Source organism: Cetorhinus maximus, chromosome 8 (assembly GCF_964194155.1).
Source record: "Cetorhinus maximus chromosome 8, sCetMax3.hap1.1, whole genome shotgun sequence".
In the NCBI taxonomy this organism is placed as follows: domain Eukaryota; kingdom Metazoa; phylum Chordata; class Chondrichthyes; order Lamniformes; family Cetorhinidae; genus Cetorhinus; species Cetorhinus maximus.
In genome coordinates this window covers 142,370,192-142,396,772 of record NC_135886.1, presented here as the reverse complement: position 1 = coordinate 142,396,772, position 26,581 = coordinate 142,370,192, and the positions used below count along the sequence as shown (strand labels likewise).

The following is a 26,581-nucleotide window of genomic DNA, read 5'->3' as shown; positions in this document are numbered from 1 at the left end:
TGCCAATTATTTTGAATCTGTGCCCTCTAGTTCTTGATGTTCTTTTGAGTGGGAACAGTTTCTCACAAATTGCCCTGTCCATACCCCTCAGGATCTTGAATACCACAATCCAGTGTCCTCTCAGCCTTCTTTTCTCTAGGGAACACAGTCCCAGCCTCTCCAATCTATTCTCATCCCTACAGTTCTTCATCCCACAAGTCATTCTTGTGAATCTCTTCTGTATTTTTTTCAATGTCTTCACATCCCTCCCCAAGTATGGCACCCAGAATTGGACGCAGCATTCCAGATGAGGCCTAACTAGTGTCTTATACAAGTTCAACATCACCTCCTTACTCTTGTGCTCAATGCCCTTATTAATAAAGCCTAAGATACGATATGCTTTATTAACTGCCTGCCATCTTCAATGACCTATGTACATATACACCAAGGTCGCTCTGTTCCTACACTTCCTTTAGAGGCTATCCCTTTATTTTGTACTGTCTCACCATATCTTTCCTGCCAAAATGAATCACCTCGCACTTCTAGCAGTATATGTTAGCTCAATTAACAATTTAAAATCCAATAGTAATACCTTTTTGCTCGTGATGGGTATTAAGGGAAATGGAGCCAAAAGAATGAATGAAGTTTGGAAAAGGTTAAGCCATAATCTCACTAAATGGTAGAACAGGCTTGAGGTGTAGAACAAATTTCTAGGCTTCAAAGACATACCTTAACAGACTTAAAGAAGAGCATTTTTTATCCTGGACAACCACTTTGTATAGTTCCAGCAATAGCTCATGCACTTTCGCCTCACTTCTTGCTTTGTACTCCTGAATGTTCTTTGTTGTCAGCTCTAAAAGCTTCATATTGGTATGGAAGAGTCTGCAGGCAAAACACGTGGCCATTGCTGTTTCCATCTTGTCTCCTGTGAGCACCCAAACGCTCATACCTGCAGAGTGCAAGGCTTCAACTGTTTCTGCAGCCTGGTCTTGGAGTCTTTTCATAGGGAAAAAATAAAGCAATGCAATCAAATGTGACTTTAAAAAAGTGAAAGTTAAAAGAGCATCAAGAAACAGTAAGTATTAGCATTTCATCCTTCATCAAACATATATTCCAAAAATTATTACAGTTGTGCTTACTGAAACAATGCTTAAATTTTACTCCTGTTACCAGTTGTCAAACAAAAAAAAATTAAAACTTTTTTTTTTAAACCAGCTGCTACCCAGACCAGGCAGACAATTCATTTAGTCATAAGTGGAAACAGAAATTGTTAGAAACACTCAGCAGGTCAGGCAGTGCCTGTGGAGAGGGGGAGATGGGGTTATGTTTCAGGTTGCTGACCTTTCATCAGGATTTGCTGACAAACTGTCATCCACCTGAAACATTAACACCCCTTTCCTCTCACTGGAGATGCTGCCTGACCTTGAGCATTTCCAGCATTTTTGGTTTTTATTTTAGATTTCTAAGCATCTGTAGCATTTTTCTTTTTCTTCCCTAAGGCAAAGGTTCACAAACTGAAAAATTTCAGATACAAGGATGTGGGTGGCCAGCAAGTGACCAAGACAATCTGCTTCCTGACTTTGTATCTATAATTGTGTCCAGGTTGATTACTTCTTCCCTTCCTTTGAGGTTATTATTGATACCTTAACAGACATCCTGACTGGGCTCAGAAACTTTTGATTGTCATTAGTGATGTCAAATCAATTCCTGATTCAGCAGAGAATAGTGGGATATCAAAAGTAGGAATATTTTGAAATGGACAGGTCCTAAAATGAGCCCCAAGTATCCTTCACAAAGTAAGTATTTGATTGGCGATGTCTCATTTGCTGGGCTGATTTTGCAAATTGCCTTCAATGTAAAAATGGAACCCTGTCACAAATAGAAATATTGAAACTTGTGAATAAGCAGCTGCATTCAATGCAGCTTACTTTATTTTTAAAATTGATATTTTTATTCTAGTAAGCCAGTTATTCTATAATTTATATAGTTAAACAATAGAAATGCTATGCCTTTGCCAGACAATATTAGCTAGAACAAAAACAAAAAATGCTGGAAAAACTCAGGTCTCACAGCATCAGTGGAAAGACAGACAGAGTTAACGTTTCAAAGTCCATATGACTCTTCTTCTCCTCTGAATGCTGTGTTCTTCTTCTCTGAAGAGTCACATGGACTCGAAACGTTAACTCTTGTCTTTCTCTCCACAGATGCTGTCAGACCTGCTGAATTTTTCCAGCATTTTTTGTTTCAGATTTCCAGCATCCGCAGTATTTCGCCTGAATATTAGCTAGAAAATTGACTTTGTTTGCAATCAAATATTGAGAATTCCTGTGGCGTGTACCACTGACTGTCACAGCACTACTGCATTATATAATGGGAAAAAGCTATCTTTGACTAACTATTTTGCTCCATGGATACTTGTCCCAGCCAGGAGACAGATCATTCATGAAGTTAGAAATGGTGGTTGCTGGAAGTACCAAAAGTTTTAGTGAAAGCACATTTACTGTCAGGCCAGTCACTTCCCATAAACTCAAAAGTTGCTTCAGCAAGTAGAATAAATGTTAAGAAACAGCCAGCATTATTAACAGAAATGGTGGTGGTGATGTAATGATGTTTCATGTATGTCGATACAACATCCCAAACCTGGCTTTACTCCTGTTCAGAGTGTTGACTGACCTGAGGTCCAATTGCAGAGTTCTGCTTTTATTTCTGCTTCAGAAAGTGATGGTGCATTTTGCATTTGAATGACAGTGCTGGCTGGGAGAAGATTCCACAAGCATGAGAATGTGTGGGGGAAGTTTGCTGCTGCCATTCTGGAAGGTATTAAGTACAGTTTCAATCATACTGGCAACATGTGAAATCTAGCCTGAGTGCCAACTCTTTAATGATTGCGACTGCACTTACAGCTTGGGAAATATATCAGTCCTTTACATGTCTTTCAGAATTGACCACCCTCATCATCTGGTTTTCATGATTTTGCTAAACCCACTCTAACCAGTATCAATGCTATAAATACTTTAAAATATAATAACTTTATCATGAAGATAAGGTATGAGATTCAAAATAAAGTGGGCAAGTGGTGTAGAAGGTCAAATCACTTGTCTTAATTTTTAAAAATTCATTCATGGGGTCTGGGCATCACTGGCTAGGCCAGCATTTATTGCCCATCCCTAACTCAGAGGGCATTTAAGAGTCAACCACATTGCTGTGGGTCTGGAGTCACATGTAGACCAGGCCAGGTAAGGATGGCAAATTTCCTTCCTTAAAAGGACATTAGTGAACCAGATGGATTTTTACAACAATCAGCAATTGTTATCAGCATCAGACTTTTAATTCTAGATTTTTATTGAATTCAAATTTCACCATCTGCCATGGTGGGATTCGAACGCAGGTCCCCAGAGCATTACCCTGGGTCTCTGGATGAGTCAGTGATAATACCATTATGCCACCGCCTCCCCTGGCTATAAACAAAGGCGGATAAAAATAAGTGTTTTATTTTTACTATAATCTATTTAAAATGGATAACATTTGACACAGGTTAATTTATGCAGCAGGATTTATAAGAAACAGAGGCATGTTGTCAAACTGTAACCAAGGTTCCATTATCAAACACAACAACTACATGTCCTGGCATCACCCATATGTGGTGTTCTGGCAATACAAGATTTTGCGCAGATCTCCACATTTCAGCTTGTGATCTTGCAAGTGGGGCAAATGATAAACAGAGGCAAGTTACAGATCTCCTGGTCAAGCTGGTTGAAGAGAAAACATAAGTCGTCACCACATCACTAACTTGTATCCCTCAGCTGATGGGTTGCATTGACAGAATAAGTATGCGGTCTAGCAAGGCCAATGACACGTAGGCTGCTTGCCCAAGATATTGTAACACAATCTGAGCACAATTATAGACTTACTTGTCTTCAACTGCTGTTGCGCCAATTAAATGTAAATCGATTTCAATATCATCGTAAGCTTCTGCTAATTTTTTGTCTCTGTCCTTCAGGGTCATTTTGGCTTCATGAAGCTGTGCACTAATCTGGTCATATTCATCCTGAGTGAGCTCTCTGTATGCGACACAGAGTGTTCTCAAACCATCCTAGACATATGGAATTAAAGCAAAAAATGTGGGAGAATAATTTTTCTTTCCTTTCAGTTTTACTCAATTCCCAAGCCTTTTTTTAAAAACCGCACTGAACATTAAAATATGACATCTTTCAATTGACAGAATTTTGGCCAGTTTAAGATACATGGACTGAAAAAGTGATCAGTATATTGATAATTACTGCTAACTTAACAGAAATCTGTACTTTTTCAACTAAGACTATTAAATTATTAGTAACTGCTAAAGTCAGTAATGGGTGCTAAATGAAAAGCGTGATTTCACATTTTATTTCCATCCTGCAAGACAAATTTTTTTTTGTCGTTACGAGCAACCTTAGATCATAAGACACTGTATAAGCAAACTTTAATTTTGTGTCAAGGACATTGTGCTCATTTTCAGTTTCTGAAACAAAAAAACGGATTTACTGGCTTTTAGCAGTAGAATCATAGAATGATACACTACAGGAAGCAGCCATTTGGCTCATCATGCCTGTGCCTGCTGTTTGAAAGAAATATCTGATTCGTCCTACTCCCCAGCTCTGACCCCCCCATAGCTTTGTACATTTTTTCTCTAAGCATTCAACAAATTCCCTTCGGGTAGTATTCACTTTTTCAAATTGGCTTTTCTCCGAACTCAAGATGGAAATTTAAATCATGCGAAAAAAAGTAACAGCTCAGCAATATTTTCAAAATAACCTTCAGCTGGAACCAATGTGATCTTCCCTTCAAGCTGGTTTATCACTGTGCAACGTGAGGCTGGAAGGGCTTTGGAAGACTGAATCTGGTGCTTCTATTTTTATTTTTGCCTGCTTTATGAAGATAATGTCGCTATCTGGAATCTCCTCAAAAGAAGTTTGATAAACAGGAGATTAAAAGCAAACGAGAGGGTGGCACATTTTAAGTTTATGTCTGAAGGCTTTTTTTTTTGAAGGGGTGGCAGGAGAAAAAGGCAAGTTAATACATAGCAGAAATGATGTCCATCTGGAAAGTTACTTCAGAGGCCAGTAACACTACAATTCACCCCCAGTGCACACCTTTTCTTACCACCCTTGGTGAAAAGCATGGAACTGAACTAATTCCATTCAGGTTGCACAGAAATAACCATTAAATCCAAAGCTACCTCAGAAAGATAATATTTAAATGGGCTACATAAACACATTTGACCTTACCACAGCACTGCGCTCCACGTGCAATTTTATTTCCTCTTGTCTTCCAGCTTTTACCTTTGGAAAAATTGAAGAGTCTGCTCCTTTGCAGAAAAGGAAAATTTTCCCTATTATCGAAGAAAGCAAAATTATATGGGGACGTTAGAAAAATCGATAAAGGCTAACATTTTAGATGTTGTAAAAATTAAAAGATTTTAAGATATTTTGACCAAGGTTAGTGTGACAAAGCTACACACACACCTATCAATTTTATTCAATTTGAAATTTAAACCAAATTCTTATTCTTTCCCCATTTTCCTTAATGAAAAGCACACTACCTGAACTCTCTTTTACTATTACGCTCATACGTCGACGAACAGGGTCAAAGCTAAGAACCTGCAGAAGTTCATACCTGTAACCAAACAGAACAAATTCTATTATTTTTAAAGTTAGGCAAAGCTTGACATGCAAACTCATTTATTTAATCTGAAGTCAGTATGCAGGAGAAATGGACAATCCCAAACCATTCAATAAAAATCAATTTGCAGATTAAATTGCCTGTTGCTTCACTTTTTTTCTCAGATTCTAATCCCTCACTTCTCCCCAAACAGAAACAGAATGATAAAGCACAGAAGGAGGACATAGTCATTGTGCCTTAGCTGGTTCTTTGGAAGAGCTATCCAATTAGTCCCAGGCCCCTCTTTCCCCATAGTACTGAATTTTTCCCCCCCCATTGTGGCTAGGATGATCACTCTCCCTTTTTGTGGGCTGGGGTGTAATATTTGCAATCCTCCAGCCCTCAGACACTACTTCCATATTTGGTAAGCATTGTAAGAATTTCAATCCTTACTCCCCTCAGAAATCTAGGATGCATTGTCTGGAGAAAGTAGTTTTCCTACTTTGAGTACTGCCAACATCATGTATCCCCTCTATCTAATTTCATCCTATCCAATATCTCTTTCACTGGTTCCTTTATTGTGACATTGAAAACATCCTCTTCTTTCATGAAGACTGATGCGAAGCTTTCTAAATGCATCAGTCACATCCTTGCCACCACAAGATGATCTCCATGCTATGATGCACGGGAATGAAAGAAAGAGAAATGGTCAAGATATACAACTGTGAAGTGAAGTGTTCAGCTTGAGGATAGAAAGTGCTGGACTTTGAGAACATAAGAATTAAGAGTAGGCCCTACAAGCCTGATCTGCCATTCAACAAGAGCATGGCTGATCTTCTACCTCAACTCCACCTTCTCACACTATCTCCTTGTGCCTTAATACCCAAAAAAACTATTGACCTCTGTCTTGAATAGGCTCAACAACTGAGCATCCATAGTTTGGGGGAGAGAATTCCAAAGATTCACAACCTGAAGAAACGTCTCCCCTCAGTCCCAAATGACTGGCCTCTTATTTTGAGACTGTGACCTCATGTTCTAAATTCCCCAGGCAGGGGAAATATTTTCTCAGCATCTACCTTGTCATTCTCCTCAAGAATTTAATGTTTCTAATTAGCTCATCTTTCTTTCTTCTAACATACTTAGTAACACAAGAGACAATTTTACGACATAAAACACATCAGTCCTTATTTTGAAACATTTTGTGCTGAAAGGAAAAAAATCACAAAATGCTGTGGTGCTTTTTCGCTTTCACTTCTGCATTTTGGCAAGCATGAGCACTGCAGTTTTAAGAGTCCTCCAAAAAAAAAATGCTCTCTCTAGAACACCGCAATTTTCGTTTTGATTGGGTTTCAGGGACAAATCTTAAGCACCAATGTGAATTACAATGAGTAATGGCTAGTCTTTTTTTTGGCATGGGAGATAAAGAAGGTACTCAACAAATTTGAGGGTGAGAGTGGTCAAGGACAAAAGTTTTTTTCATGATAGGAAACATGTAATTATAGTATTTTTCATGATCTGTAGTAAATAAATGCTTCCAGGCTATTTAAAATGGGTGGAATTATGAGACTTCAAGTGGGCAGAAACATTAGTTTTTCCCTTTGTTTACTTTCTATTACCATCAAGATTGTGGACCAATGCATTTGTACAAAATCACCAAAGTGACCTCAACATTTCAGCATTCAATACAGTGAGTGCATTTAATACAAGATAAAGTCCACACTAACAACAGAACATGATCTTGCTGGATTATGTACATGCGAGACAAAGCAAAAGAATTATGGCAGTGCTTTGCAAACTGTTTTCCAATGTAACCCCATTTTAACTCTCCACTCTCGCAAGCATAATTGGGGATAGGCAAAGGCTGGGGCTTTGTCAGCAATGCCCGGATCTCATTAACGAATATATATAAAAAAGCCTTTTGAAAATTAATGTGATCCCAGACGCCAGCAAAAACAAAGCAGCAGAGTAACATTTGGTGTGTTTTATAAATCATATAAATGTTAAAACTGATCTTAAAAATATTTTATACACTCATGTAGGTTTCAGTCAAACTCTCCATATTCCATGGTGACGGTGGCTCAGTTGAGACCCTCTCCCCCACACCCATTTACATACTGTAATTAGCACCTCTCCCCCAAGCGTGCACACATCCCCCTTCCCAATCCATCCCGCTCCCACCTTCACCGCACTCACGCCATCTGTCCTATCCCCTCCTGCACAACCCGTCTGCCCACGATTTGGATTTCTCCACTTTGCCCGGATGTGGGAGAGCTCCCACCTCCCTCCCCACCACCGCTGGCCCCACTCCCATTCCAGCACCAGCTCCACTCTTCACTCCCAGGTCCAGGCAAGGACTCCTGCAGCAGAGCTGGTGGCCAGGAATATGGCCCAGCACAGAAGGCCCTCTGTAGGGTGCATATGGGAGTAGTAGCTACTGGGGAAACAGCCCTTGCACCTCCCAATCACATAAAGCAAGTTAAAGGCAAGTCAGAATTGGTGGCGGTTTGAAGAAAGAGGGGGTGAGTGACTGCTTCCCTGGACCACAGAGAGATTGATAAAAAAAATTAAAAAGGGCAGAATGTGTTCCATAAAGTGGGAATTCTGCAAAACAGCATAAATTTCTCATCCCTGCAAATTGAAAAATACCTCTATTCAGAACATTTGTTTCAATTTTTTGTACCTCATACATCAAATACCCCCAACAGCACATGATACAGTTCCTTCTATATTCTCTCAACTTTGATGTCAATTTGGTTTCTCCCTCCACAGATGCTGCCAGGCCTGCTGAGTTTTACCAGCATTTCCTGTTTTTATTTTGGAAGAGTAAGCTTTATCGTACCATCGTGTTATTGCTATTTCCAACACCAGTGAGCTTCAAGCCAACAATAAACCACATTAATGTGGACTCTATTGCGTAGACTGACATCACCTTAGGAAATGAACTGAGCCTGTTGCAGCTTCCTACATATAATTCCCCTAGACTTTTTGGTGGGTTCAAACTGAAATCCTGGGGGTAAAAGGATACTGCCTGGATATTCTGTGCCATGCATTACTCAGTGAGCTAGTTTTCCAATTTCTTATAAATTCTCACTTACTGCTAAAATGTATTGGAACCTTGAATTTTAATGCAAACGTGAGCCTCTCAGTTAGAGACACAAAATTAAATATAGAATATAAATAAAATCAAGGCAGAATTTGACCGAGTGCGGCATCAAGGAGCCCAAGCAAAACTGGAGTCAATGGGAATCAGGGGAGAATCCCTCTGCTGGTTGGAGTTATAGCTAGTACAAGGGATGATGATTGTGGTTGGCTGAGGTCAATTATTTCAGTCCCGGGACATCACTGCAGGAGTTCGTCAAGGTGCTATCCTAGGCCCAACCATCTTCAGCTACTTCAACAATGACCCCCAACACAAACTCAGAAGTGGGGATGTTCACTGATAACTGTACAATGTTCAGCACCATTCGCGACTCCTCAGATGCTGAAGCAGTCCATGTGCAGCAAGATATGGACAATATCCAGGCCTGGGCTAACAAGTGCCAAGTAACATTTGCGCCACACAAGTGTCAGACAATAACCATCTCCACCAAGGAAAAATCTAATCTTGCCCCATGACATTCAATTGGCATTACCATTGCTGAATCCCCCGCTATCAATATCCTGGGGGTTACCATTAACCAGAAAATGAATTGGACTAGCCATATAAATACAGTTTCTGCAAGAGCAGGTCAAAGACTAGGAATCCTGTGGAGAGTAACTCACCTGACTCCCCAAAGGCTGTCCACCATCTGCAAGGTACAAGTCAGGAGTGTGATGGAATATTCTCCACTTGTCTGGATGAGTGCTGCTCCAACAACACTTAAGAAGCTTGACACCATCCAGGACAAAGCAGCCCACTTGGTTGGCACACCATCCACAAACATTCACTCCCTCCACCACCGACACACAGTGGCAGCAGTGTGTACCATCTACAAGATGCGCTGCAGGAACTCGCCAAGGCTCCTTAGACAGCACCTTCCAAACCCACAATCTCTACCGTCTAGAAGGACAAGGGCAGCCACCACCTGGAAGTTCCCCTCCAAGCCACTCACCATCCTGACATGGAACTATATAGCCGTTCCTCCACCGTCGCTGGGTCAAAATCCTGGAACTCCCTCCCTAACGCTGTGGGTGTACCCACAGCACATGGATTGCACTGGTTCAAGATGACAGCTCACCATTACATTCTCAAGGGCAATAAGGGATGGGCAATAAATGATGGCCTAGACAGTGATCCCCCATCCCATGAATAAACAAAAAAAACAACTGTATTATATGGTTTACAACAAAATATAATATTGTCATTAACCGTATCATGAAGGGAAGAAAATAAAAAGAAACATCTCACATTTCAATTTCTGAGTCTCTATTTTGTATTTTCATCCAGTTGTTCTCCACTCCTTGAAAGGTGAAGCCCAGTCTGGCAGGGAAAATAAATACAAATGTTTAACATTTAACTCTATAATGGTTTCTGATTTACTGTGCAGAATAGAGGGAAAAATTAAGCATCAGCAGAAATACTTAAAAAGCTAGGCTGCCAGATACCAAAAACTTTAAGATCCTAAATATATGTTTGTTGCAAACACTAACAAGAACAGAAATAGCATATTAAGTACACTACTACATCAGTGTGATTAGTGCATGAAGCACTCACTTGAATCCCAAACAAGAATATTTTAAGCTGTCTATTCCAACCATTCTTGACAAAAAACAACAAAGACAGTTTGTAAACAATGAATTCTTGAATTAGGTAGGAGAGCCGTGAATGTAGGGATTTGGTACATGACATGACGTAACAAACCGGGAGTTAAGGCACTAACTCAGTGATTTTAATGTCAAAATGCAAGAACAAAGTTGTTTGCCAATGTGAAACCCAGAGACTGAATTAATGCCACAAAAGTAACGCAGTGATTCTTCTACATCCAAAAAAGCATATTTTGAAAATGCTGCAAATGCAAAGATACACAAGGGAAAAGAACAGTGATAAAGGAAGTAATTCACTATTCATCTTCAATACAACCAAAATAGGTTCCAATGGCCGTGACTACCAGGAAAAAAAGGATTCAAATAAAAGGTTCAATGCATATTTTAATTTAACATTCTCCCACAACCAACACAGGTGCATTAGCATTTCTTAAATTTTAGTACTGTCTATATGAAGAGGCATCTGTACCCTAAATAAAAGCAGCAGACACAATACCACAATTCATTCTCTTTTAAAATAGTTGGATTCTTACTTTTTAGCACCTTGTACCAAAGCAACTTCATCTGGAGAAGATGAGATGTATGTACACTGGTTCCCGTGCTGTTTTACTAAACCATCCACTTTGTCCTCTTCCTTTACTTGAACGGTGTGACATAAGCACAAAGCACGAAGAAACAGCTCCTCCTTTTCCTGAAAGCACAATAGAAATTGCACCTAAAAGTGAGATTTCAAATAATGCACAAAGGAGTAAAAACACAAAGTTGCCAGGTTTGAAATAATTTTAAATAGCTACTTGAGTGGCCATTACACAAGTGGCTTCAAACAAATTAAGCTAAAAGTTTGTTCATCTTCATTCAGTCTATAAGTGCAATGTTGAGCTTCTGGGTATTTGCCACATTAATTCTTCATCCCACTTTCACGCTCATTGCTCTATGTTGTAGCAATGAAGCATAACACAAGCTCCAGGAATAGCAACTCATGTTTCTACTCAGCAATTTATAGTCTTCCATTTTAATATGGAATTTCTCTCAGGGAGCAGGTACTGGTAACGGAGACATTGGGAAATGAGATGAGGGCTGGTGTTATGGTGGGGAAGGGGAACACCTATTGAAATGTGGTCAGTGAGGTGTTCACATCCCTGGAGTATATCTGCCTATCTTCCCCCAAATTCCTGCGCCGTGGGAGCTTTCTCCTCTTAGCCAGATTTTCTATGCTTCCCTCCCTGTCTGCTGTAACCACTGACACCTTCCTCCGGATTCAACTTATACCCAGCTAGAGTGGCCAATTCTAGCCACCGCACTTTTGAAGGGCCGTCAAGATCAAGAGAGTGTAGGAAAGATTTACAAGGTAGGAGGGGCTTCAGCTATATGGAGACACAGGAGAAGCTGGGGTTGCTCTCCTTACAGCAGGGAAGGTGAAAGAGAGATTTGACAGATGTGTTCAAAACCATGAAGAGATCTGAAATAGATTGGATAGAGAAAATAAAGAGAACAGTTTCCAGTGGCAGAAGGGTCGGTAACTGAAGGACAAAACTGTTGAGTAAAAGCCATATGAAACATTTTTTAAACACAGCAATTTGTGATGATCTGGAAAACACTGCCTGAGAGAGCAAAGGAAGCAGAACCAGTAGTAACTTTCAAAAGGAAACTGGGTAAGTATTTGAAGATGAAAAATTTACAGGGCTATGAGGGGGGAACTAATCGGATAACTCTTTCAAAAAGCCAGCACAGGTATGATGACATGAATGTCTCTTTCTGTACTGTATCATTCTACGATTCTACCTTTTGTTTCTATTCTTGTTTCCTTATCACATTCTTTTTCCTTGAACCTTCATCACGTGTGTCATTTAATCACTCCTGCCTCCAGCCCATCATACACTGCTCTCTTCCATTCTTTCCCTGCCTGCTTTTCCCTGGATTTCTGCTTGTTTAGAAGCTCTTCAGCTCAAACATCTTCTGGTTCTGATAAAAAGTCAAATCTGAAACATCAACAGTTGCCTGGCTGGTTGAGCATTTCCAGCACTTTGTTTACATTTTACATATTGTTTTTATTTCATTTTTAAAGTTAGCTCCCTCACATAGATAAGGTTTTATTTTATTCCTTTCCAGTAATTCACCAAACTTGCTCTAAGCAGAAGAGATAAACATCTTGCGTAATAGTGAACAAGACGACTGTCTAAGCTGGCCTTTGAATCAAATTGCAATGAAAAAAACCAGATGGCTGAAAAGAATCATCCCCGCACAAACAAGGGAGCATTTTATTTTTCTTTCACTTTGTTGTTTGTCAATACATTTTGGATACGAACATATGAATTAAGAGCAGCAGTAGGCCACTCTGTCTTCGAGCCTGCTCCGCCATTCAATAAGATCATGGCTGATCGGATTGTAACCTCAACTCCCCATTCCCAGCTACCCCCGATAACCTTTCACCCCCTTGCTTATCAGGAAATTATCTACCTCTGCCTGAAAAATATTCAAAGGCTCTGCTTCTATCGCTGTTTGAGGAAGTGAGTTCCAAAGACTCACTGCCTTCAGAAAAAATTTCTAATAGGCGACACCTTATTTTTAAACAGTGGTCCCTAGTACTGGATACTGGATTCTCCCACGCAAAGGGCAGAATTTAGCCCTTGGCTGGTGGGGGGGGGGGGTGGAATCCCCAGCTGTCAAAGTGCATGCGTGAAAGAGCACACTGCTCCCTGAGGCAAAGTCCTGTCTCAGGGAGATTAATGGAAGGTAAGTAAAGTCAAAAAATAGAGACATTTTAAAAGTAACATGTCCCCGCATGTGACAATGTCATACAAGATGGGGCCTGTTGATAACAAACTCATAAAATTTATTAAATTTTTACAAAACGGTAATGAAACTTCATCCCGCCAGTGGATAAAATTTCATTAATAATCTACAGACCGCTGGAGCTCCTGGCCTGCCCGCCAGCCTTAAGGTTGGACGGGCAGGGCATTTAACTATCTTAATGAGCCTGTCAATGGCCTTAATTGGCCATTGATAGGTCGGCCGGCTGACAGCTGATTTCGCTGTCCGCCCGCCTTAAGTTTTAAATGGACCGGGATGACGCCAGGGATTCCTCCCGATGTCATCCCGCGTCATTTTCCCCTCGGCGAGCGGGCCGCACCCCCAAATTGCCGAGGGGAAAATCCTGGCCAAGGAAACACCCTTTCCACATCTGCCCTGTCAAGAGTCCCTCAGGATCTTAAAGGTCTCAATCAAGTCACCTCTTACTCTTCTAAAATCCAGTGGATACAAGCCTAGTCTGTCCAATCTTTCCTCCTAAGACAACCCACCTAATCCAGGTATTAGTTTAGTAAACCTTTGAACTGCTTCTAACGGATTTACATACTTCCTTAAATAAGGAGACCAATACTGTACACAGTATTCCAGATGTGGTCTCACCAATGTGCTGTATAACTGAAGCATAACCTCCAACTTTTGTATTCAAGTCCCTTCATAATAATTGATAAAATTCTAGTAACTTTCTTAATGACGTGCTGTACCTGCATACTAACCTTTTACGATTCATGCACTAGGGCACCTAGATCCCTCTGCATCTCACAACTCTACAATCTCTCATTATTTAGATATGCTTCCTTTTTATTCTTCCTGCCAAAATCAACAATTTCATACCTTCCTACATTCGCCAGGTCTTTTTCCACTCATTTAACCTATCTATATTCCCCTGTAGCCTCCTTGGGTCTTCTTCACAACTTACTATCTTAACTATCTTTGTGTCAAGAACAAATTTAGCAACCATACCTTCAGTCCCTTCATCCAAGTCATTTATATGAATTGTAAAAAGTTGAGGCCCCAGCACTGATCCCTATCACACAACTCTCATCACAACTTTCCAACCAGATAAAAGACCCATTTATGCCTACTTTGCTTCCTGTTAGCCAATCTTTTATCCATGCCAATAAAGCTCTCACTGTTTTATCTCCTGACCTCACACTGTTTTATGTCCTGAACTCTCGCTGTTTTAACCAAGTAGAGAAGTATTTTAGTTGGCACTACTTAATAAACCTTACCAAAAAGAACAGTTCCTACTTTATTTTAAACCTTAGAAATAGAATAAACCTTAAATACTTACTAGATACTCACCAGACACTCACCAAACAGCTAGCTCCTTCTCCAAATTGCATCTTTCCTGTGATGTCACAATTTGTTTCTTTCATTCTCCTTTCGAACTCAGCGCTGGCCAGGTTTGAGCAGCTGACAGGTCCCCAGGCTGTATTTATTCTCTCCCCTCTCCGTGCATTTCCCGCAGGTCCGCCTCTCCGACTGCTCTTCCCGAAGGTTTTTTGAACTTAGGTCATCCCCCTCAATGTGCTAATACCATCATTAATTAACAGAGCCACCCCTTCACCTTTTCCTAGCTTCCTGTCCTTCTCAAATGTCACATACCCTTCATTATTCAGGTCCCAATCTTTGTCATCCTGTAGCCATATCTCTGCAATGGCTATCAGATCGTACTTATTTATTTCTATTCGAGTTATCAGTTCATCTGTTTTGTTTCAAATGCTATGTGCATTCAGATACAGAGCCTTTAGTTTTGTCCTTGTTATTTTTGTAACCTCTTAAATGATTTTCTCTTAGATTTGTACTTCTTGTCACATCTATTTATCATTTCCCACATTAATACCTTTTTCTCTTGCCTTGTCTCTACACTTCAATTTATCACATCTTCTCAAATTTGATCCCATGCTCCCACTATTTAGTTTAACACCCTCTCTATTTCCCTAGTTATGTGGCTCAAGAGAACACTGGTCCCATCACAGTTCAAGTGTAGACCGGCTCATCGACAGAGCCCCTACTTTGCCCAGCACTAGTGTCAGTGCCCCATGAACTTGAACCCACTTCTCCCACACTAGTCTGAGCCATGTATTCATCTCTCTAATTTTATGTACCCTATGCCAATTTGCACATGGCTCAAGTAATAATCCAGAGATTACCTTTGAGGTTCTGCTTTTCAAATTCAGCTCCTAGCTCCTCAGGTTTCTATTCAGAAACTCTCTTTCCTAGTTCTGCCTATGCTGTTGATACCTACATGGACCACAGCAACTGAATCCTCCCCCAGCTCTGAGCAGATGTCCCAGTCTTAGCATTGGGCAGGGAACACAGCCGTCTGGACTCTTGCTCTTTGCTGCAGAGAACAGTGCCAATTCTCCTCACTAGAGTCTCCTACTACCACCACATTCCTTTTTGCTTTCCCCACCTTGAATGGCTTCCTGAACCAGTGTCATGGTCAGTTTGCTCATCCACCCTGCAGCCCTCACTTTCATCTAAACAAGCGGAGATAACTTCAAAACTACTGGACAATTGCAAATGTTGAGGTGACATCACTCTTACCCTCTGGGTCCCCTTACCTGCCTCACTCACAGTCACACCCTCCCATCCCTGACCAAATCAGATGACCCGATCCTAAGTTCCTCAGGTAGTGTCCAAGGTCAAACCATCTTCAGCTGCTTCATCAATGACCTTCCTTCCATTATAAGGTCAGGAGTGGGGATGTTCACTGATGATTGCACAATGTTCAGCACCATTCGAAGTTCCTCAGATAATGAAGCAGTCCATGTCTAAATGCAGCAAGACCTCGACAATATCCAGGCTTGGGCTGACAAGTGGCAAGTAACATTCACGCAACACAAGTGCCAGACAGTGACCAACTCCAACAAGAGAGGTTCTAAACATTATTCCTTGACGTGCAATGGCATTACTTTACTGAATACCCTACTATCAACATCCTGGGGTTACTAGTGGCCTGAAACCGAATTGGACTAGCCATATAAATACTGCGGCTATAAGAACAGGTCAGAGGCTAGGGATCCTGGGGCAAGTAACTCACCTCCCTGCTCCCTGAACGCTGTCCACCATCAACAAAGCACAGGTCAGGAGTGTGATGGAATACTCTCCACTTGCCTGCATCAGTGCAGCTCAAACAACACTCCAGAGCCTCAACACCATCCTGGTCAAAGCAGCCCGTTTGATTGGCACCCCATCCACAAACATTGACTCCCTTCACCACTTACGCAGTGACAGCAGTGTATGCCATCTACAAGATGCACTGCAGGAACGCATCAAGCCCCCTCGAACATAGCACCTTTAAAACCATAAGATGTAGGAGCAGAAGTAGGCCATTCGGCCCATTGAGCCTGCTCCACCATTCAATGAGATCATGGCTGATCTGATAATACTCAACTCCACTCTCCTGCCTTTTCCCCATAACCCTTCATTCCCTTATTGTTTAAAAATCTGTCTATCTCAGCCTTGAATATACTCAATGACTCAGCCTCTACAGCCCTCTGTGGTAAATAATTCCACAGATTCACCACCCTCAGAAGAAATTCCTCCTCATCTCTGTCTTAAATGGGCGACCCCTTACTCTCAGATTATGCCTTCTGGCCCTAGACTACCTCACAAGGGGAAACAACCTCTCAACATCTACTTTGTTAAGCACCCTAAGAATCTTATGATTCAATAAGGCCGCCTCTCATTCTTCTAAATTCCAATGAGTACAGGCCCAACCTACTCAACCTCCCCTCATAAGAAAATCCCTCCATACCTAGGATCAACCTCGTGAACCTTCTCTGGACTGCCTCCAAAGCCAGTATATCTTTCCTTAGATACGGGGTCCAAAATTGTTCACAGTATTCTAGGTGTGGCCTAACTAGTGCCTTGTAAAGTTTTAGCACGACTTCCCTATTTTTATACTCCATTCCCTTTGAAATAAAGTCAAACATTCCATTTGTCTTCCTTATTACCTGTTGAACTTGTATGTTAGCGTTTTGGGATTCATGCACAAGGACACCCAAATCCCTCTGCGTTGCAGCCTTCTGCAGTCTTTCTCCATTTAAATAATATTCAGCTCCTCTATTCTTCCTGCCAAAGTGCATAACCTCACATTTTCCTACATTATATCCCATCTGCCAAGTTTTTGCTCACTCACTTAGCCTGTCTATGTCCCTCTGTAAACTCCTTGCATCACCCTCACCACTTGCCTTCCCATTGCGTCAGCCGCACCCACAAACACTACCATCTAGTAGGACAAGGGCAGCAGAAACATGGGAACACCACCACCTGAAAGATCCCCATCAAGACACTCACCACCCTGATTTGGAAATATATCACCGTTCCTTCACTGTCACTAGGTCAAAATCCTGAAACTCCCTCCCTAACAGCATTGTGGATGTACCTACAACCATATGGACTGCAGCAGTTCATGAAGGCAGCACACCATCACCTTCTCAAGGGCAATTAGGGTTGGGCAACAAATGCTGGCCTAGCTAGCAGAGCCCATATCCCACAAATGCTGACCTAGCTAGCGGAGCCCATATCCCAAGAATGCATTTTTTGAAAAGTGATGCGACCGCCTCCTGGTACAAAGCATGCAGGCAACTTTCCCTATCCTGGATATGTCGCAGCATCTGTAGCTCACCCTCCAGCTTAAAGACTCTGAGCTGAAGTTCCGAGCCGCAAACACTTACTGCAGGCTTGTTTGGCCTGGATCAAACAGGCATCCAGGAGCTCCTACATGCTGCAGCCTTTACACATTACCTGTCCTGCTATCGTTAATGTGTTTTAATTAATTATTTAATTATATTATTCACTCATTTATTTTCATTTTGTATATATATATTTTATTAACTTTACCACCAGTTCGTGTAGCATTGTAAACCTTAGAACTGGAATAGAGATTTTTACTACAGTTTTTTTGCATGAGCCAATGTATCTGCCAACATCCAACGAACTACAAAATCTCAAAACATGTTATCTGAATAATGAAAAGCCATACTTTGCAGTTACTTATCTTTCCTTTTCTACATTTACGTCAAAAATGGGCTTTTTCACCCAATGTGAAGCATGCAAGGTAAATTACTCATCACATTAATAAAGCTATCATAATTCTTTGAAAGGAGGCCACCAATCAATTTGCTTTCCTCTTTAAAGCATTCCTTTACACCACTTACCATCCAATACCCTGGGCAATGTCATCTTCTCCACATTAGGGGTGCACTTAGGATCAGTTAATGCTACAAAAACCTGGGATTGAAACTGCGTGCTTCCTGATCTCCATGATTGATTATTTCCATCGTTTCACATTAAACATAAGTGCTACCTTCAATCTTTCAACTGCTGGATGTTCAAAGTTAGGTCACTCAGAACACCTTTGATTCTTTGTACACAGAAACCAGAGAATGATAGGTACATCAAACAATGGATTTAAAAATAACTGGCTGGTAGGTCAGCTGCTACTCTCAAATGAAAAGACTGAACTTAAAAAAAGGGCAGTGCAAAACAGCAGACAACCTCCATTTCCTTCTCGTCAGCAAAGTTAAAGTGACATTTAGTGACGATGTCTATTATCCCCCTTAGCTGCATGAGACCTAATGGTCACCCCAGGCTGGTGGCCTGCTGTGGTTCCTTAAAAGATCAGTTAGATCACATGTGGACCAGGTATCCCTGAATCTAACTGGGGTCAGGCATTTTAGAGCCGCCTGATATTTCCCAGGTAGATTCCTAGGAGTTAAAACCTGAATGCCTGTGTTTTGGTGCAGACAGTGCACTTCCAGCTCCGAGTGAATTTCCTACCCACCATATTGGAAGCTTAAGCAGCTGTTCAGCATCCAAAGTGAGCAAATGTGGTTTTCAAAAATCTGAATGACTTTGAGAGAGGTTAAATAGTGATAGATCATTTATGCCGATTAGAGTATTGTCAAGGGAAAGAGTGACGATAAGAACACAATGGTGCATTAAAAGAATTATCTTTCTCCTCCCACTACAGAGGACAAACAATGCTTTATCACAAGCAGGGACTGAGACAGTAAAACTTCAGCAGAATTGGACAGGTATCTAAAAACACAATGAAGCAATACATACGGAATGGGAAGAGAAATGGAATTACATAAATAGATAGCTCCAGTTGCCCAGCCTGCATTAGCACAGGCACAATGGGTCAAGTTACCCCTATGGTACCCCTTCTATGATCATATCGTAATAATTATCTTCTGTGCAAAAACATGACACTTAAACTCGACTAATCTCCATTGTGTAGGTTTCAAATCATGATTAACAAGGGAACAACTTATATTTATATAGCACTTTCAGCATAATGAAAAGTCCCAAGGCACTTCAGAGGAGCATTATAAAGTATGACACGAAGTCTGATATGGAGATATTGGGCAGGTTTTAGTCTGTGTGACAGGGGTCTGGCCGACTGGTTGGAGTACCAGTGGGAACCCTGCATTGCTTCTCTCCATGATGCCCAACGCTATTCAAGTACAATCAGGCACTTTACTTGGACAGCGTGGGCCTTCCACTGGATCAAGGCTCCAATCAGTTGGAAATTCCCAATAGCTGCTGACTAATCAGAGGTCGGCAACTCCCCATTACAGGCTGCCAGTAATGCACTAAGGTCTTCACAGGGATCATAGCTAGGTCTGTGAAGAAAGGCAAGGATGGGATGGAAGTTGCCGGATGAAAGGGAAGGAGGTTGGTTTTCAGCAAACCTCACTCGCCACTTTCTGATACCTAGTCCTTCCATCGGGCATTGAATGCCTACGAACAAAGGACCATCACACCCAACCCTTCACCACAGAAGGCCACAGGCAAATGCAACATTATTGTACGAGCCCCATTAAATCCCAGTGGGCTCAGGAATAATGTGTGCCACATGGATCGTTAAGGAGCCTAATTACCTTACTGCCACCAGCGGACAGGATTCCTGCATCAGATTCTTCCCACCCCTCGCTAACTGCGGAACAATTTCCCACTGCTGGGAGTTGGGTGTACAGCCTCCTGCACGATTCTTCCAGCTCTCCACTCCTCCCTCCCACCATCATGCCTACCCCTGTGGCCTCCATTAAATTCTGCCCATTAGATCAAATAACCAAAATCTTGGTCAAAGTAAGTAAGTTTTAGGAAGGGCTTAAAGGAGGAAAGCCAAGTAGAGGTGTAGAGAGGCTATTCCAGAGCTGAAGGCACCTAGACAACTGAAGTCATGACCACCAATGGTGGAGCAATGAAAATTGGGGATGCACAGGAGACTAGAATTAGAGGAGCGCAGATATCTGAGGGCTGTGGCCTGGAAGAGATTACAAACCAGAATTATATTCAAAATAAGGAAAAGGCAGCTGAGATATTGTTACCTTTCCAGCCATTCCACAGACTCTACTAGCGGGACCATCATTTGAAGAGATGCCATCCACAACACACAAATCAATGCCTACGTTTTTATACTTGAATCCATCTATGCAACATTCAATAAATTCCATGTCGTTCTCTGTCAGGGTTCCAGTTTTATCCGTGAAAACATACTGGATCTGCAAGGAGAGTGGGAATTAAAAGGGAATAAATACACATTTAAAATTTTTGAAGGTCAAGACATAAGATAAAAAGTAAGTTTTGGGCCACCGTGTTCCATAGGAGAAGGCCCAAATGTAAACTGGATAAAGTTCAAACAGTAAAACGTGATTACGGAAATGATTAGCAGTTGAAAACCAATCAAAGCAAAAATCAGCAAATGATAGTAGTACATGGCAAGAAATATCTTTGAAATGTTAAAGTTAATCAGGAAAGTGTGTTTTATACAAGACAAACTCTCACAGGCGATACAATTATTCATTCAAGTTATTATTGGAGTAGACTGAATTATGTGAAAATGTGCCTTATCCTGCTAAAATTACACAGTGGTCTGTAGGAGAATTATTCACTCTCAGAATACGAAACGAGAATTTCACATGAAAGAGGCTCTTACGATGTCACAGAAGATTATGTATTCTGGTACAGACCTGCCCCAGTTCCTCATTGAGATCAGATGTGTTTACCAGTGCTCCTTCACCTAAATGGTCATCATACATGTCCTTATCCCATGTAATGAAGTAAGAACCCAAGAATTTCTGCATCTCCACAGTGACATACATAGAGACTGGAATGATGAAGTTGAAGAGCACCATGTAGGACAGGAAGTCGGTGAACATCTTCACAAGCTGTAAAAAGTACAGTTTATTAGCTAAATGTACAGAAAAGATTGGTCAGCTTCTTATTTTACCCTCTTTCATCTACAGTTTAAAGTTCTATCTTTCTTAATAGCAAACAAAATAAAAACTAAACATACAGTTAATGATTTGTTCAACCAATAGAATGTGATACCACCCCCCCTCCCCTCACTCAGTTACAACTTCAAAACAAACAAGCACAAAGGTTTGATTTCATAGCCAGCAGTGAAGCAATGGCGTTCATTGCTGACCTCGAAGAAAGCTGTCCATACCAATCCAGTCATCTTGTGACATGGATTTCCCCTTTCCCCAACTACATTTTGAATCTACCACCAATACAAGAGAATCAACCAGGCATCCAGCAAAAGTGATATCAGCAAGCAGCAAAAGTAATCAATCACATCAAAATATTTTCAGAGCAAACCAGGAAGTAAAAAAAAAAAATCCCGTCAACTTTTATACATTTTACAGAGTGAAATAAATAATTTGGACAGAAACATAGGATTAATGTGGAAGGTAAAATATCATATGCAAACCATTTTATTTTTAAGTACGTGGTACTTTATCATGGAGAAATTTGACACAAACATAAAACTATTCTTTCAGGTGTCAGTGAAGCCATTCAGCAATAACTATGAATTCTGTACACTTAAAAATTCAGTAAACATCCCATTGAACAAGGTGTAGCCTTTAAGGGTTTTTAAACAGTGAGACAAGCAATGTAACAGTGCAAGTTCTTGTATTCTGTTGGGGGGCTGGGGGTGGGGGTGTGTGGAAATGGTGCAGTTCAGCAGCGTTACGTCTAAAGCATAGAATCAATGACAGCAACTTCTAGATTTTCACTTATAGTGGGGCATGTGTGGATTCCAGAAGTTGTCAGTTTCAGAGAACGCTGACAGTCTGGCCATCACTGCTACGACAAAGTTCAAGCCAGACATTTGGCAGCTCAAACATTCAACCTGAATGTTACAAGTTCAATTCCAGAGCTATTTATCACTGCAATCTACTTGTTTTAGCTGAGTGAGTTGCACAGCTCTCAGGCATCTAGAAGAAAGGGAAAGGGGTCTGTACAACTGGCGTACAGTCATCTACTGCTGCATCATTAGCACATTTTAGATAATTATATAATGGGATGTGTTGTCTTTGAGTGATTAACTGAAAAAATTAAGCACGCTATATCATATATTAGCAACATGGTTTTCTTATGTCTGATGCAAAATGCACAAGTTATTATTGCTTCCAAAATCCTCGTCAATCACATTGTTTAAAATAGGAGAACTGAGAAAAGGCAGTGCAATGTAATTACAATAACTCCATGTTAAATTATTCATGATAGAAATATCTCTCAAGAGTGCAGTTTTCCCTTCCCAACAGCACTTTAGGCCTACCCGCACTGGATGGACTACAGCTGTTCAAGGTAGCTCACCACCACTTCTGAAGGGCAATTAGGGAAGGGAAATAAATTCTGGCCTTGCCAGAGAGGCCCACATACCATATAAAAAAAAAAAATCTATATACTGTTGGTGCACTTCATTATGAAGGTTTCTTCATTGTGTGTTGCACTTATTGTTTTGTTAGTTTATGAAAATTAAACTGGGGACAACATGAGGAAGAAGGTTCTTTTGTTATCTGTCATTCATGTCTGATGAAATCTCTCGCTAGAGGAGCACGCAAGAGGACGACTCTGGGACAGGCAGTCAGCAGCACCGAGAGGTGCGCGCGAAGGGAGCCGAATGGGAGCGCGCGAGGGGAGCCGAAGGGGAGCGCGCGAGGGGAGCCGAAGGGGAGCGCGCGAGGGGAGCCGAAGGGGAGCGCGCGAGGGGAGCCAGGAGCCGAAGGGGAGCATGCGAGGGGAGCCAGGAGCCGAAGGGGGGGCACGCGAGGGGGAGCGCGCGAGGGGAGCTGGGAGCCAAAGGGGGAGGGCGCGCGAGGGGAGCAGAAGGGGAGCGCGCGAGGGGAGCCGGGAGCCGAAGGGGAGCGCGTGAGGGGAGCCGAAGGGGAGCGCGCAAGGGGAGCCGGGAGCCGAAGGGGGGGGCGCGCGAGGGGAGCCATGAGCCAAAGGGGGGGGACGCGCGAGGGGAGCCGAAGGGGAGCGCGCGAGGGGAGCCGGGAGCCGAAGGGGAGCGCGTGAGGGGAGCCAAAGGGGAGCGCGCAAGGGGAGCCGGGAGCCGAAGGGGGGGGCGCGCGAGGGGAGCCGTGAGCCAAAGGGGGGGGCGCGCGAGGGGAGCCGAAGGGGAGCGCGCGAGGGGAGCCGGGAGCCGAAGGGGAGCGCGCGAGAGCAGGGGTGACTGAAGGAATTTGGTGAGGAGGGAACAAGGTGATCCTTTAAGTACCGTGTGTACGGCCGGTTAAGCATTTACTACTTTTACTGCTTTTAGTTTTTGAGGTCTTATTTTGTGGTTCATCATTTGTAGGGGCTATATTCTGTAACAACGAGGAGCAGGGAAGAAGGGCCCCAGAGTAATTAATATTAAGTATCTTCCATAAGGTTTAATTTAATTTAAAGGGGCAAGTCATGGCGGGAGAGCTCAAAGGTGTGCTCCTCCTGCTCTATGTGGGAAGCCGGGAACATTTCCAGTGCCAGGGGCCAGCATGTGTGTAGGAAGTGCCTCCAGCTGCAGCTCCTGGAAGCCCAGGTTTTGGAGCTGGAGCGGCAGCTGGGGACATTGTGGAGCATCCGCGAGGCAGAGAGTATTGTGGATAACACGTATAGAGAGGTGGTCACACCGCAGGCTAAGTGTCCACAGGCAGGAAGGGAATGGGTGACCACCAGGCAAAGCAAGAGGAAAAGGCAGGCAGTGCAGGAATCTCCTGTGGCTATTCCCCTGCAAAACAGAAATACCGCTTTGCATACTGTTGTGGGAAAGGCCTCTCAGCAGAAAGCAGCAACAGCTAAATTCGTTGCACCGCGGTTGGCTCTGCTGCACAGGGGAGGAGTAAAAAGTGTGGGAATGCAATAGTTATAGGGGATTCAATTGTGAGGGGAATAGATAGGCGTTTCTGTGGCCGCAAACGAGACTCCAGGATGGTAAGTTGCCTCCCTGGTGCTAGGGTCAAGGATGTCTCAGAGCGGTTAGAGGACATTCTGAAGGGAGAGGGTGAACAGCCAGTGGTCGTGGTGGAAACAACATAGGTAAAAAGGGATGAGGTCCTAAAAGCAGACTATAGGAAGTAAGTTGAAAAGTAGGACCTCAAAGGCAGTGATCTCAGGATTACTACCAATGTCACGTGCAGTCAGAGGAGAAATAGCAGGATATATCGGATGAATATGTGGCTGAAGAGATGGTGTGAGGGGGAGGGTTTCAGATTCCTGGGGCATTGGGAGCGGTTCTGGGGGAGGTGGGACCAGTACAAACTGGACGGGTTACACCTGGGCAGGACCGGGACTGACGTCCGAGGGGGAACATTTACTAGAGTGGTTGGGGAGGGTTTAAGCTAAAATGGCAGGGGGATGGGAACCTAGGCAAGGAGTCAGAGGAAGGGGAAATCAAAGATAAGATGAAAAGACAGACAGCGGAATAAGAAGAGTGATAGAGAAATCAAGGGCCTCAGTGAAAAATAGTGGGAACGGGACAAGTAATGTTAAAAAGACAAGCCTTAAGGCTTTGTGCCTTAACACGAGGAGCATTCGCAATAAAGTGGATGAATTAACCACGCAATTAGATGTAAACAGGTATGATATAGTCGGGATTACGGAGACATGGCTGCAGGGTGACCTGGGATGGGAACTGAACATCCAGGGGTATTCAGCATTTAGGAAGGACAGAAAAAAAGGAAAAGGCGGTGGAGTTGCATTGCTGGTTAAAGAGGAAATTAACGCAATAGTGAAGAAAGATATTAGCTCCGACGATATGGAATCTGTATGGGTAGAGCTGTGAAACACTAAGGGGCAAAAAACGTTAGTGGGGGTTGTATATAGACCCCCAAACTGTAGTGGTGATGTTGGGAATGGCATTAAACAGGAAAATAGAGACGCATGTAATAAAGGAACATCTGTAATTATGGGTGACTTTAATATGCATATAGATTGGGCAAATCAAGTTAGTAACAATACAGTAGAGAAGGAATTCCTGGAGTGTATACGGGATGTTTTTCTGGACCAATACGTTGAGGAACCAACGAGAGAACAGGCCATCCTCGACTGGGTATTGTGTAATGAGAAAGGAATAACTGGCAATCTAGCTGTGCGAGGCCCCTTGGGGATGAGTGACCATAATGATAGAATTCTTCATCAAGATGGAGAGTGACATAGTTGATTCTGAGACTTGGGTGTTGAATCTTAATAAAGGAAACTATGATGGTATGAGGTGCGAGTTGTCTATGATGAATTGGGAAACGTTGCTTAAAGGAATGACGATGGATAGGCAATGGCAAACATTCAAAGAGCGCATGGGTGAACTGCAACAATTGTTTACTCCTATCTGGCGCAAAAGTATAATAGGAAAGGTGGCCAAACCATGGCTTACAAGGGAAATTAGAGATAGTATTAGATCCAAGGAAGAGACATACAAATTGGCCAGAAAAAACAGATCTGAGGATTGGGAGCAGTTTAGAATTCAGCAAAGAAGGACCAAGGGATTGATTAAGAAGGGGAAAATAGAGTATGAGAGTAGCTTGCAGGGAACATAAAAACTGACTGTAAAAGTTTCTACAGGTATGTGAAGAGAAAAAGATTGAAGACAAATGTAGGTCCCTTACAGTCAGAAACAGGAGAATTTATAATTGGGAAAAAATGGCTGACCAACTAAATACATACTTTGTTTCTGTCTTCACAAAGGAGGACACAAATAACATACCAGAAATGTTGGGGAACACAGGGATTAGTGAGAGGGAGGAACTGAAAGAAATCAGTATTAGTAGGGAAATGGTGTTGGGGAAATTGATGGGATTGAAGGCCGATAAATCCCCGGGGCCTGATAATTGACATCCCAGAGTACTTAAGGAAGTGGCCCTAGAAATAGTGGATGCATTGGTGGTCATCTTCCGAGATTCTATAGACTCTGGAACAGTTCCTACAGATTAGAGGGTAGCTAATGTAATCCCATTATTTAAAAAGGGAGGCAGAGAGAAAACGGAATTATAGACCAGTCAGCCTGACATCGGTAGTGGGGAAAATTCTAGAGTCCATTATAAAAGATTTAAAAGCTGAGCACATGGAAAACAGTGGCAGAATTCGACAGAATCAGCATGGATTTATGAAAGGGAAATCATGCTTG

General features: G+C 42.2%; 1 protein-coding gene across 4 annotated transcripts in view; it reads right to left on the bottom strand.

The window, feature by feature from the left end:
* atp11c (ATPase phospholipid transporting 11C (ATP11C blood group)) overlaps positions 1-26,581 on the bottom strand; it is a 155,521-nt gene that overhangs the window by 58,029 nt on the left and 70,911 nt on the right. For all 4 annotated transcript variants that reach the window (XM_078547698.1, XM_078547699.1, XM_078547701.1 and 1 more), the window contains exons 12-19: positions 21,159-21,356; positions 20,517-20,690; positions 10,896-11,053; positions 10,007-10,078; positions 5,561-5,634; positions 5,247-5,350; positions 3,891-4,072; positions 709-975 (exon numbers count right to left, since the gene is read on the bottom strand). In XM_078547698.1, coding sequence (XP_078403824.1) covers positions 709-975; positions 3,891-4,072; positions 5,247-5,350; positions 5,561-5,634; positions 10,007-10,078; positions 10,896-11,053; positions 20,517-20,690; positions 21,159-21,356 — 1,229 coding nt within the window. The remainder of the gene's footprint in view (positions 1-708; positions 976-3,890; positions 4,073-5,246; positions 5,351-5,560; positions 5,635-10,006; positions 10,079-10,895; positions 11,054-20,516; positions 20,691-21,158; positions 21,357-26,581) is intronic.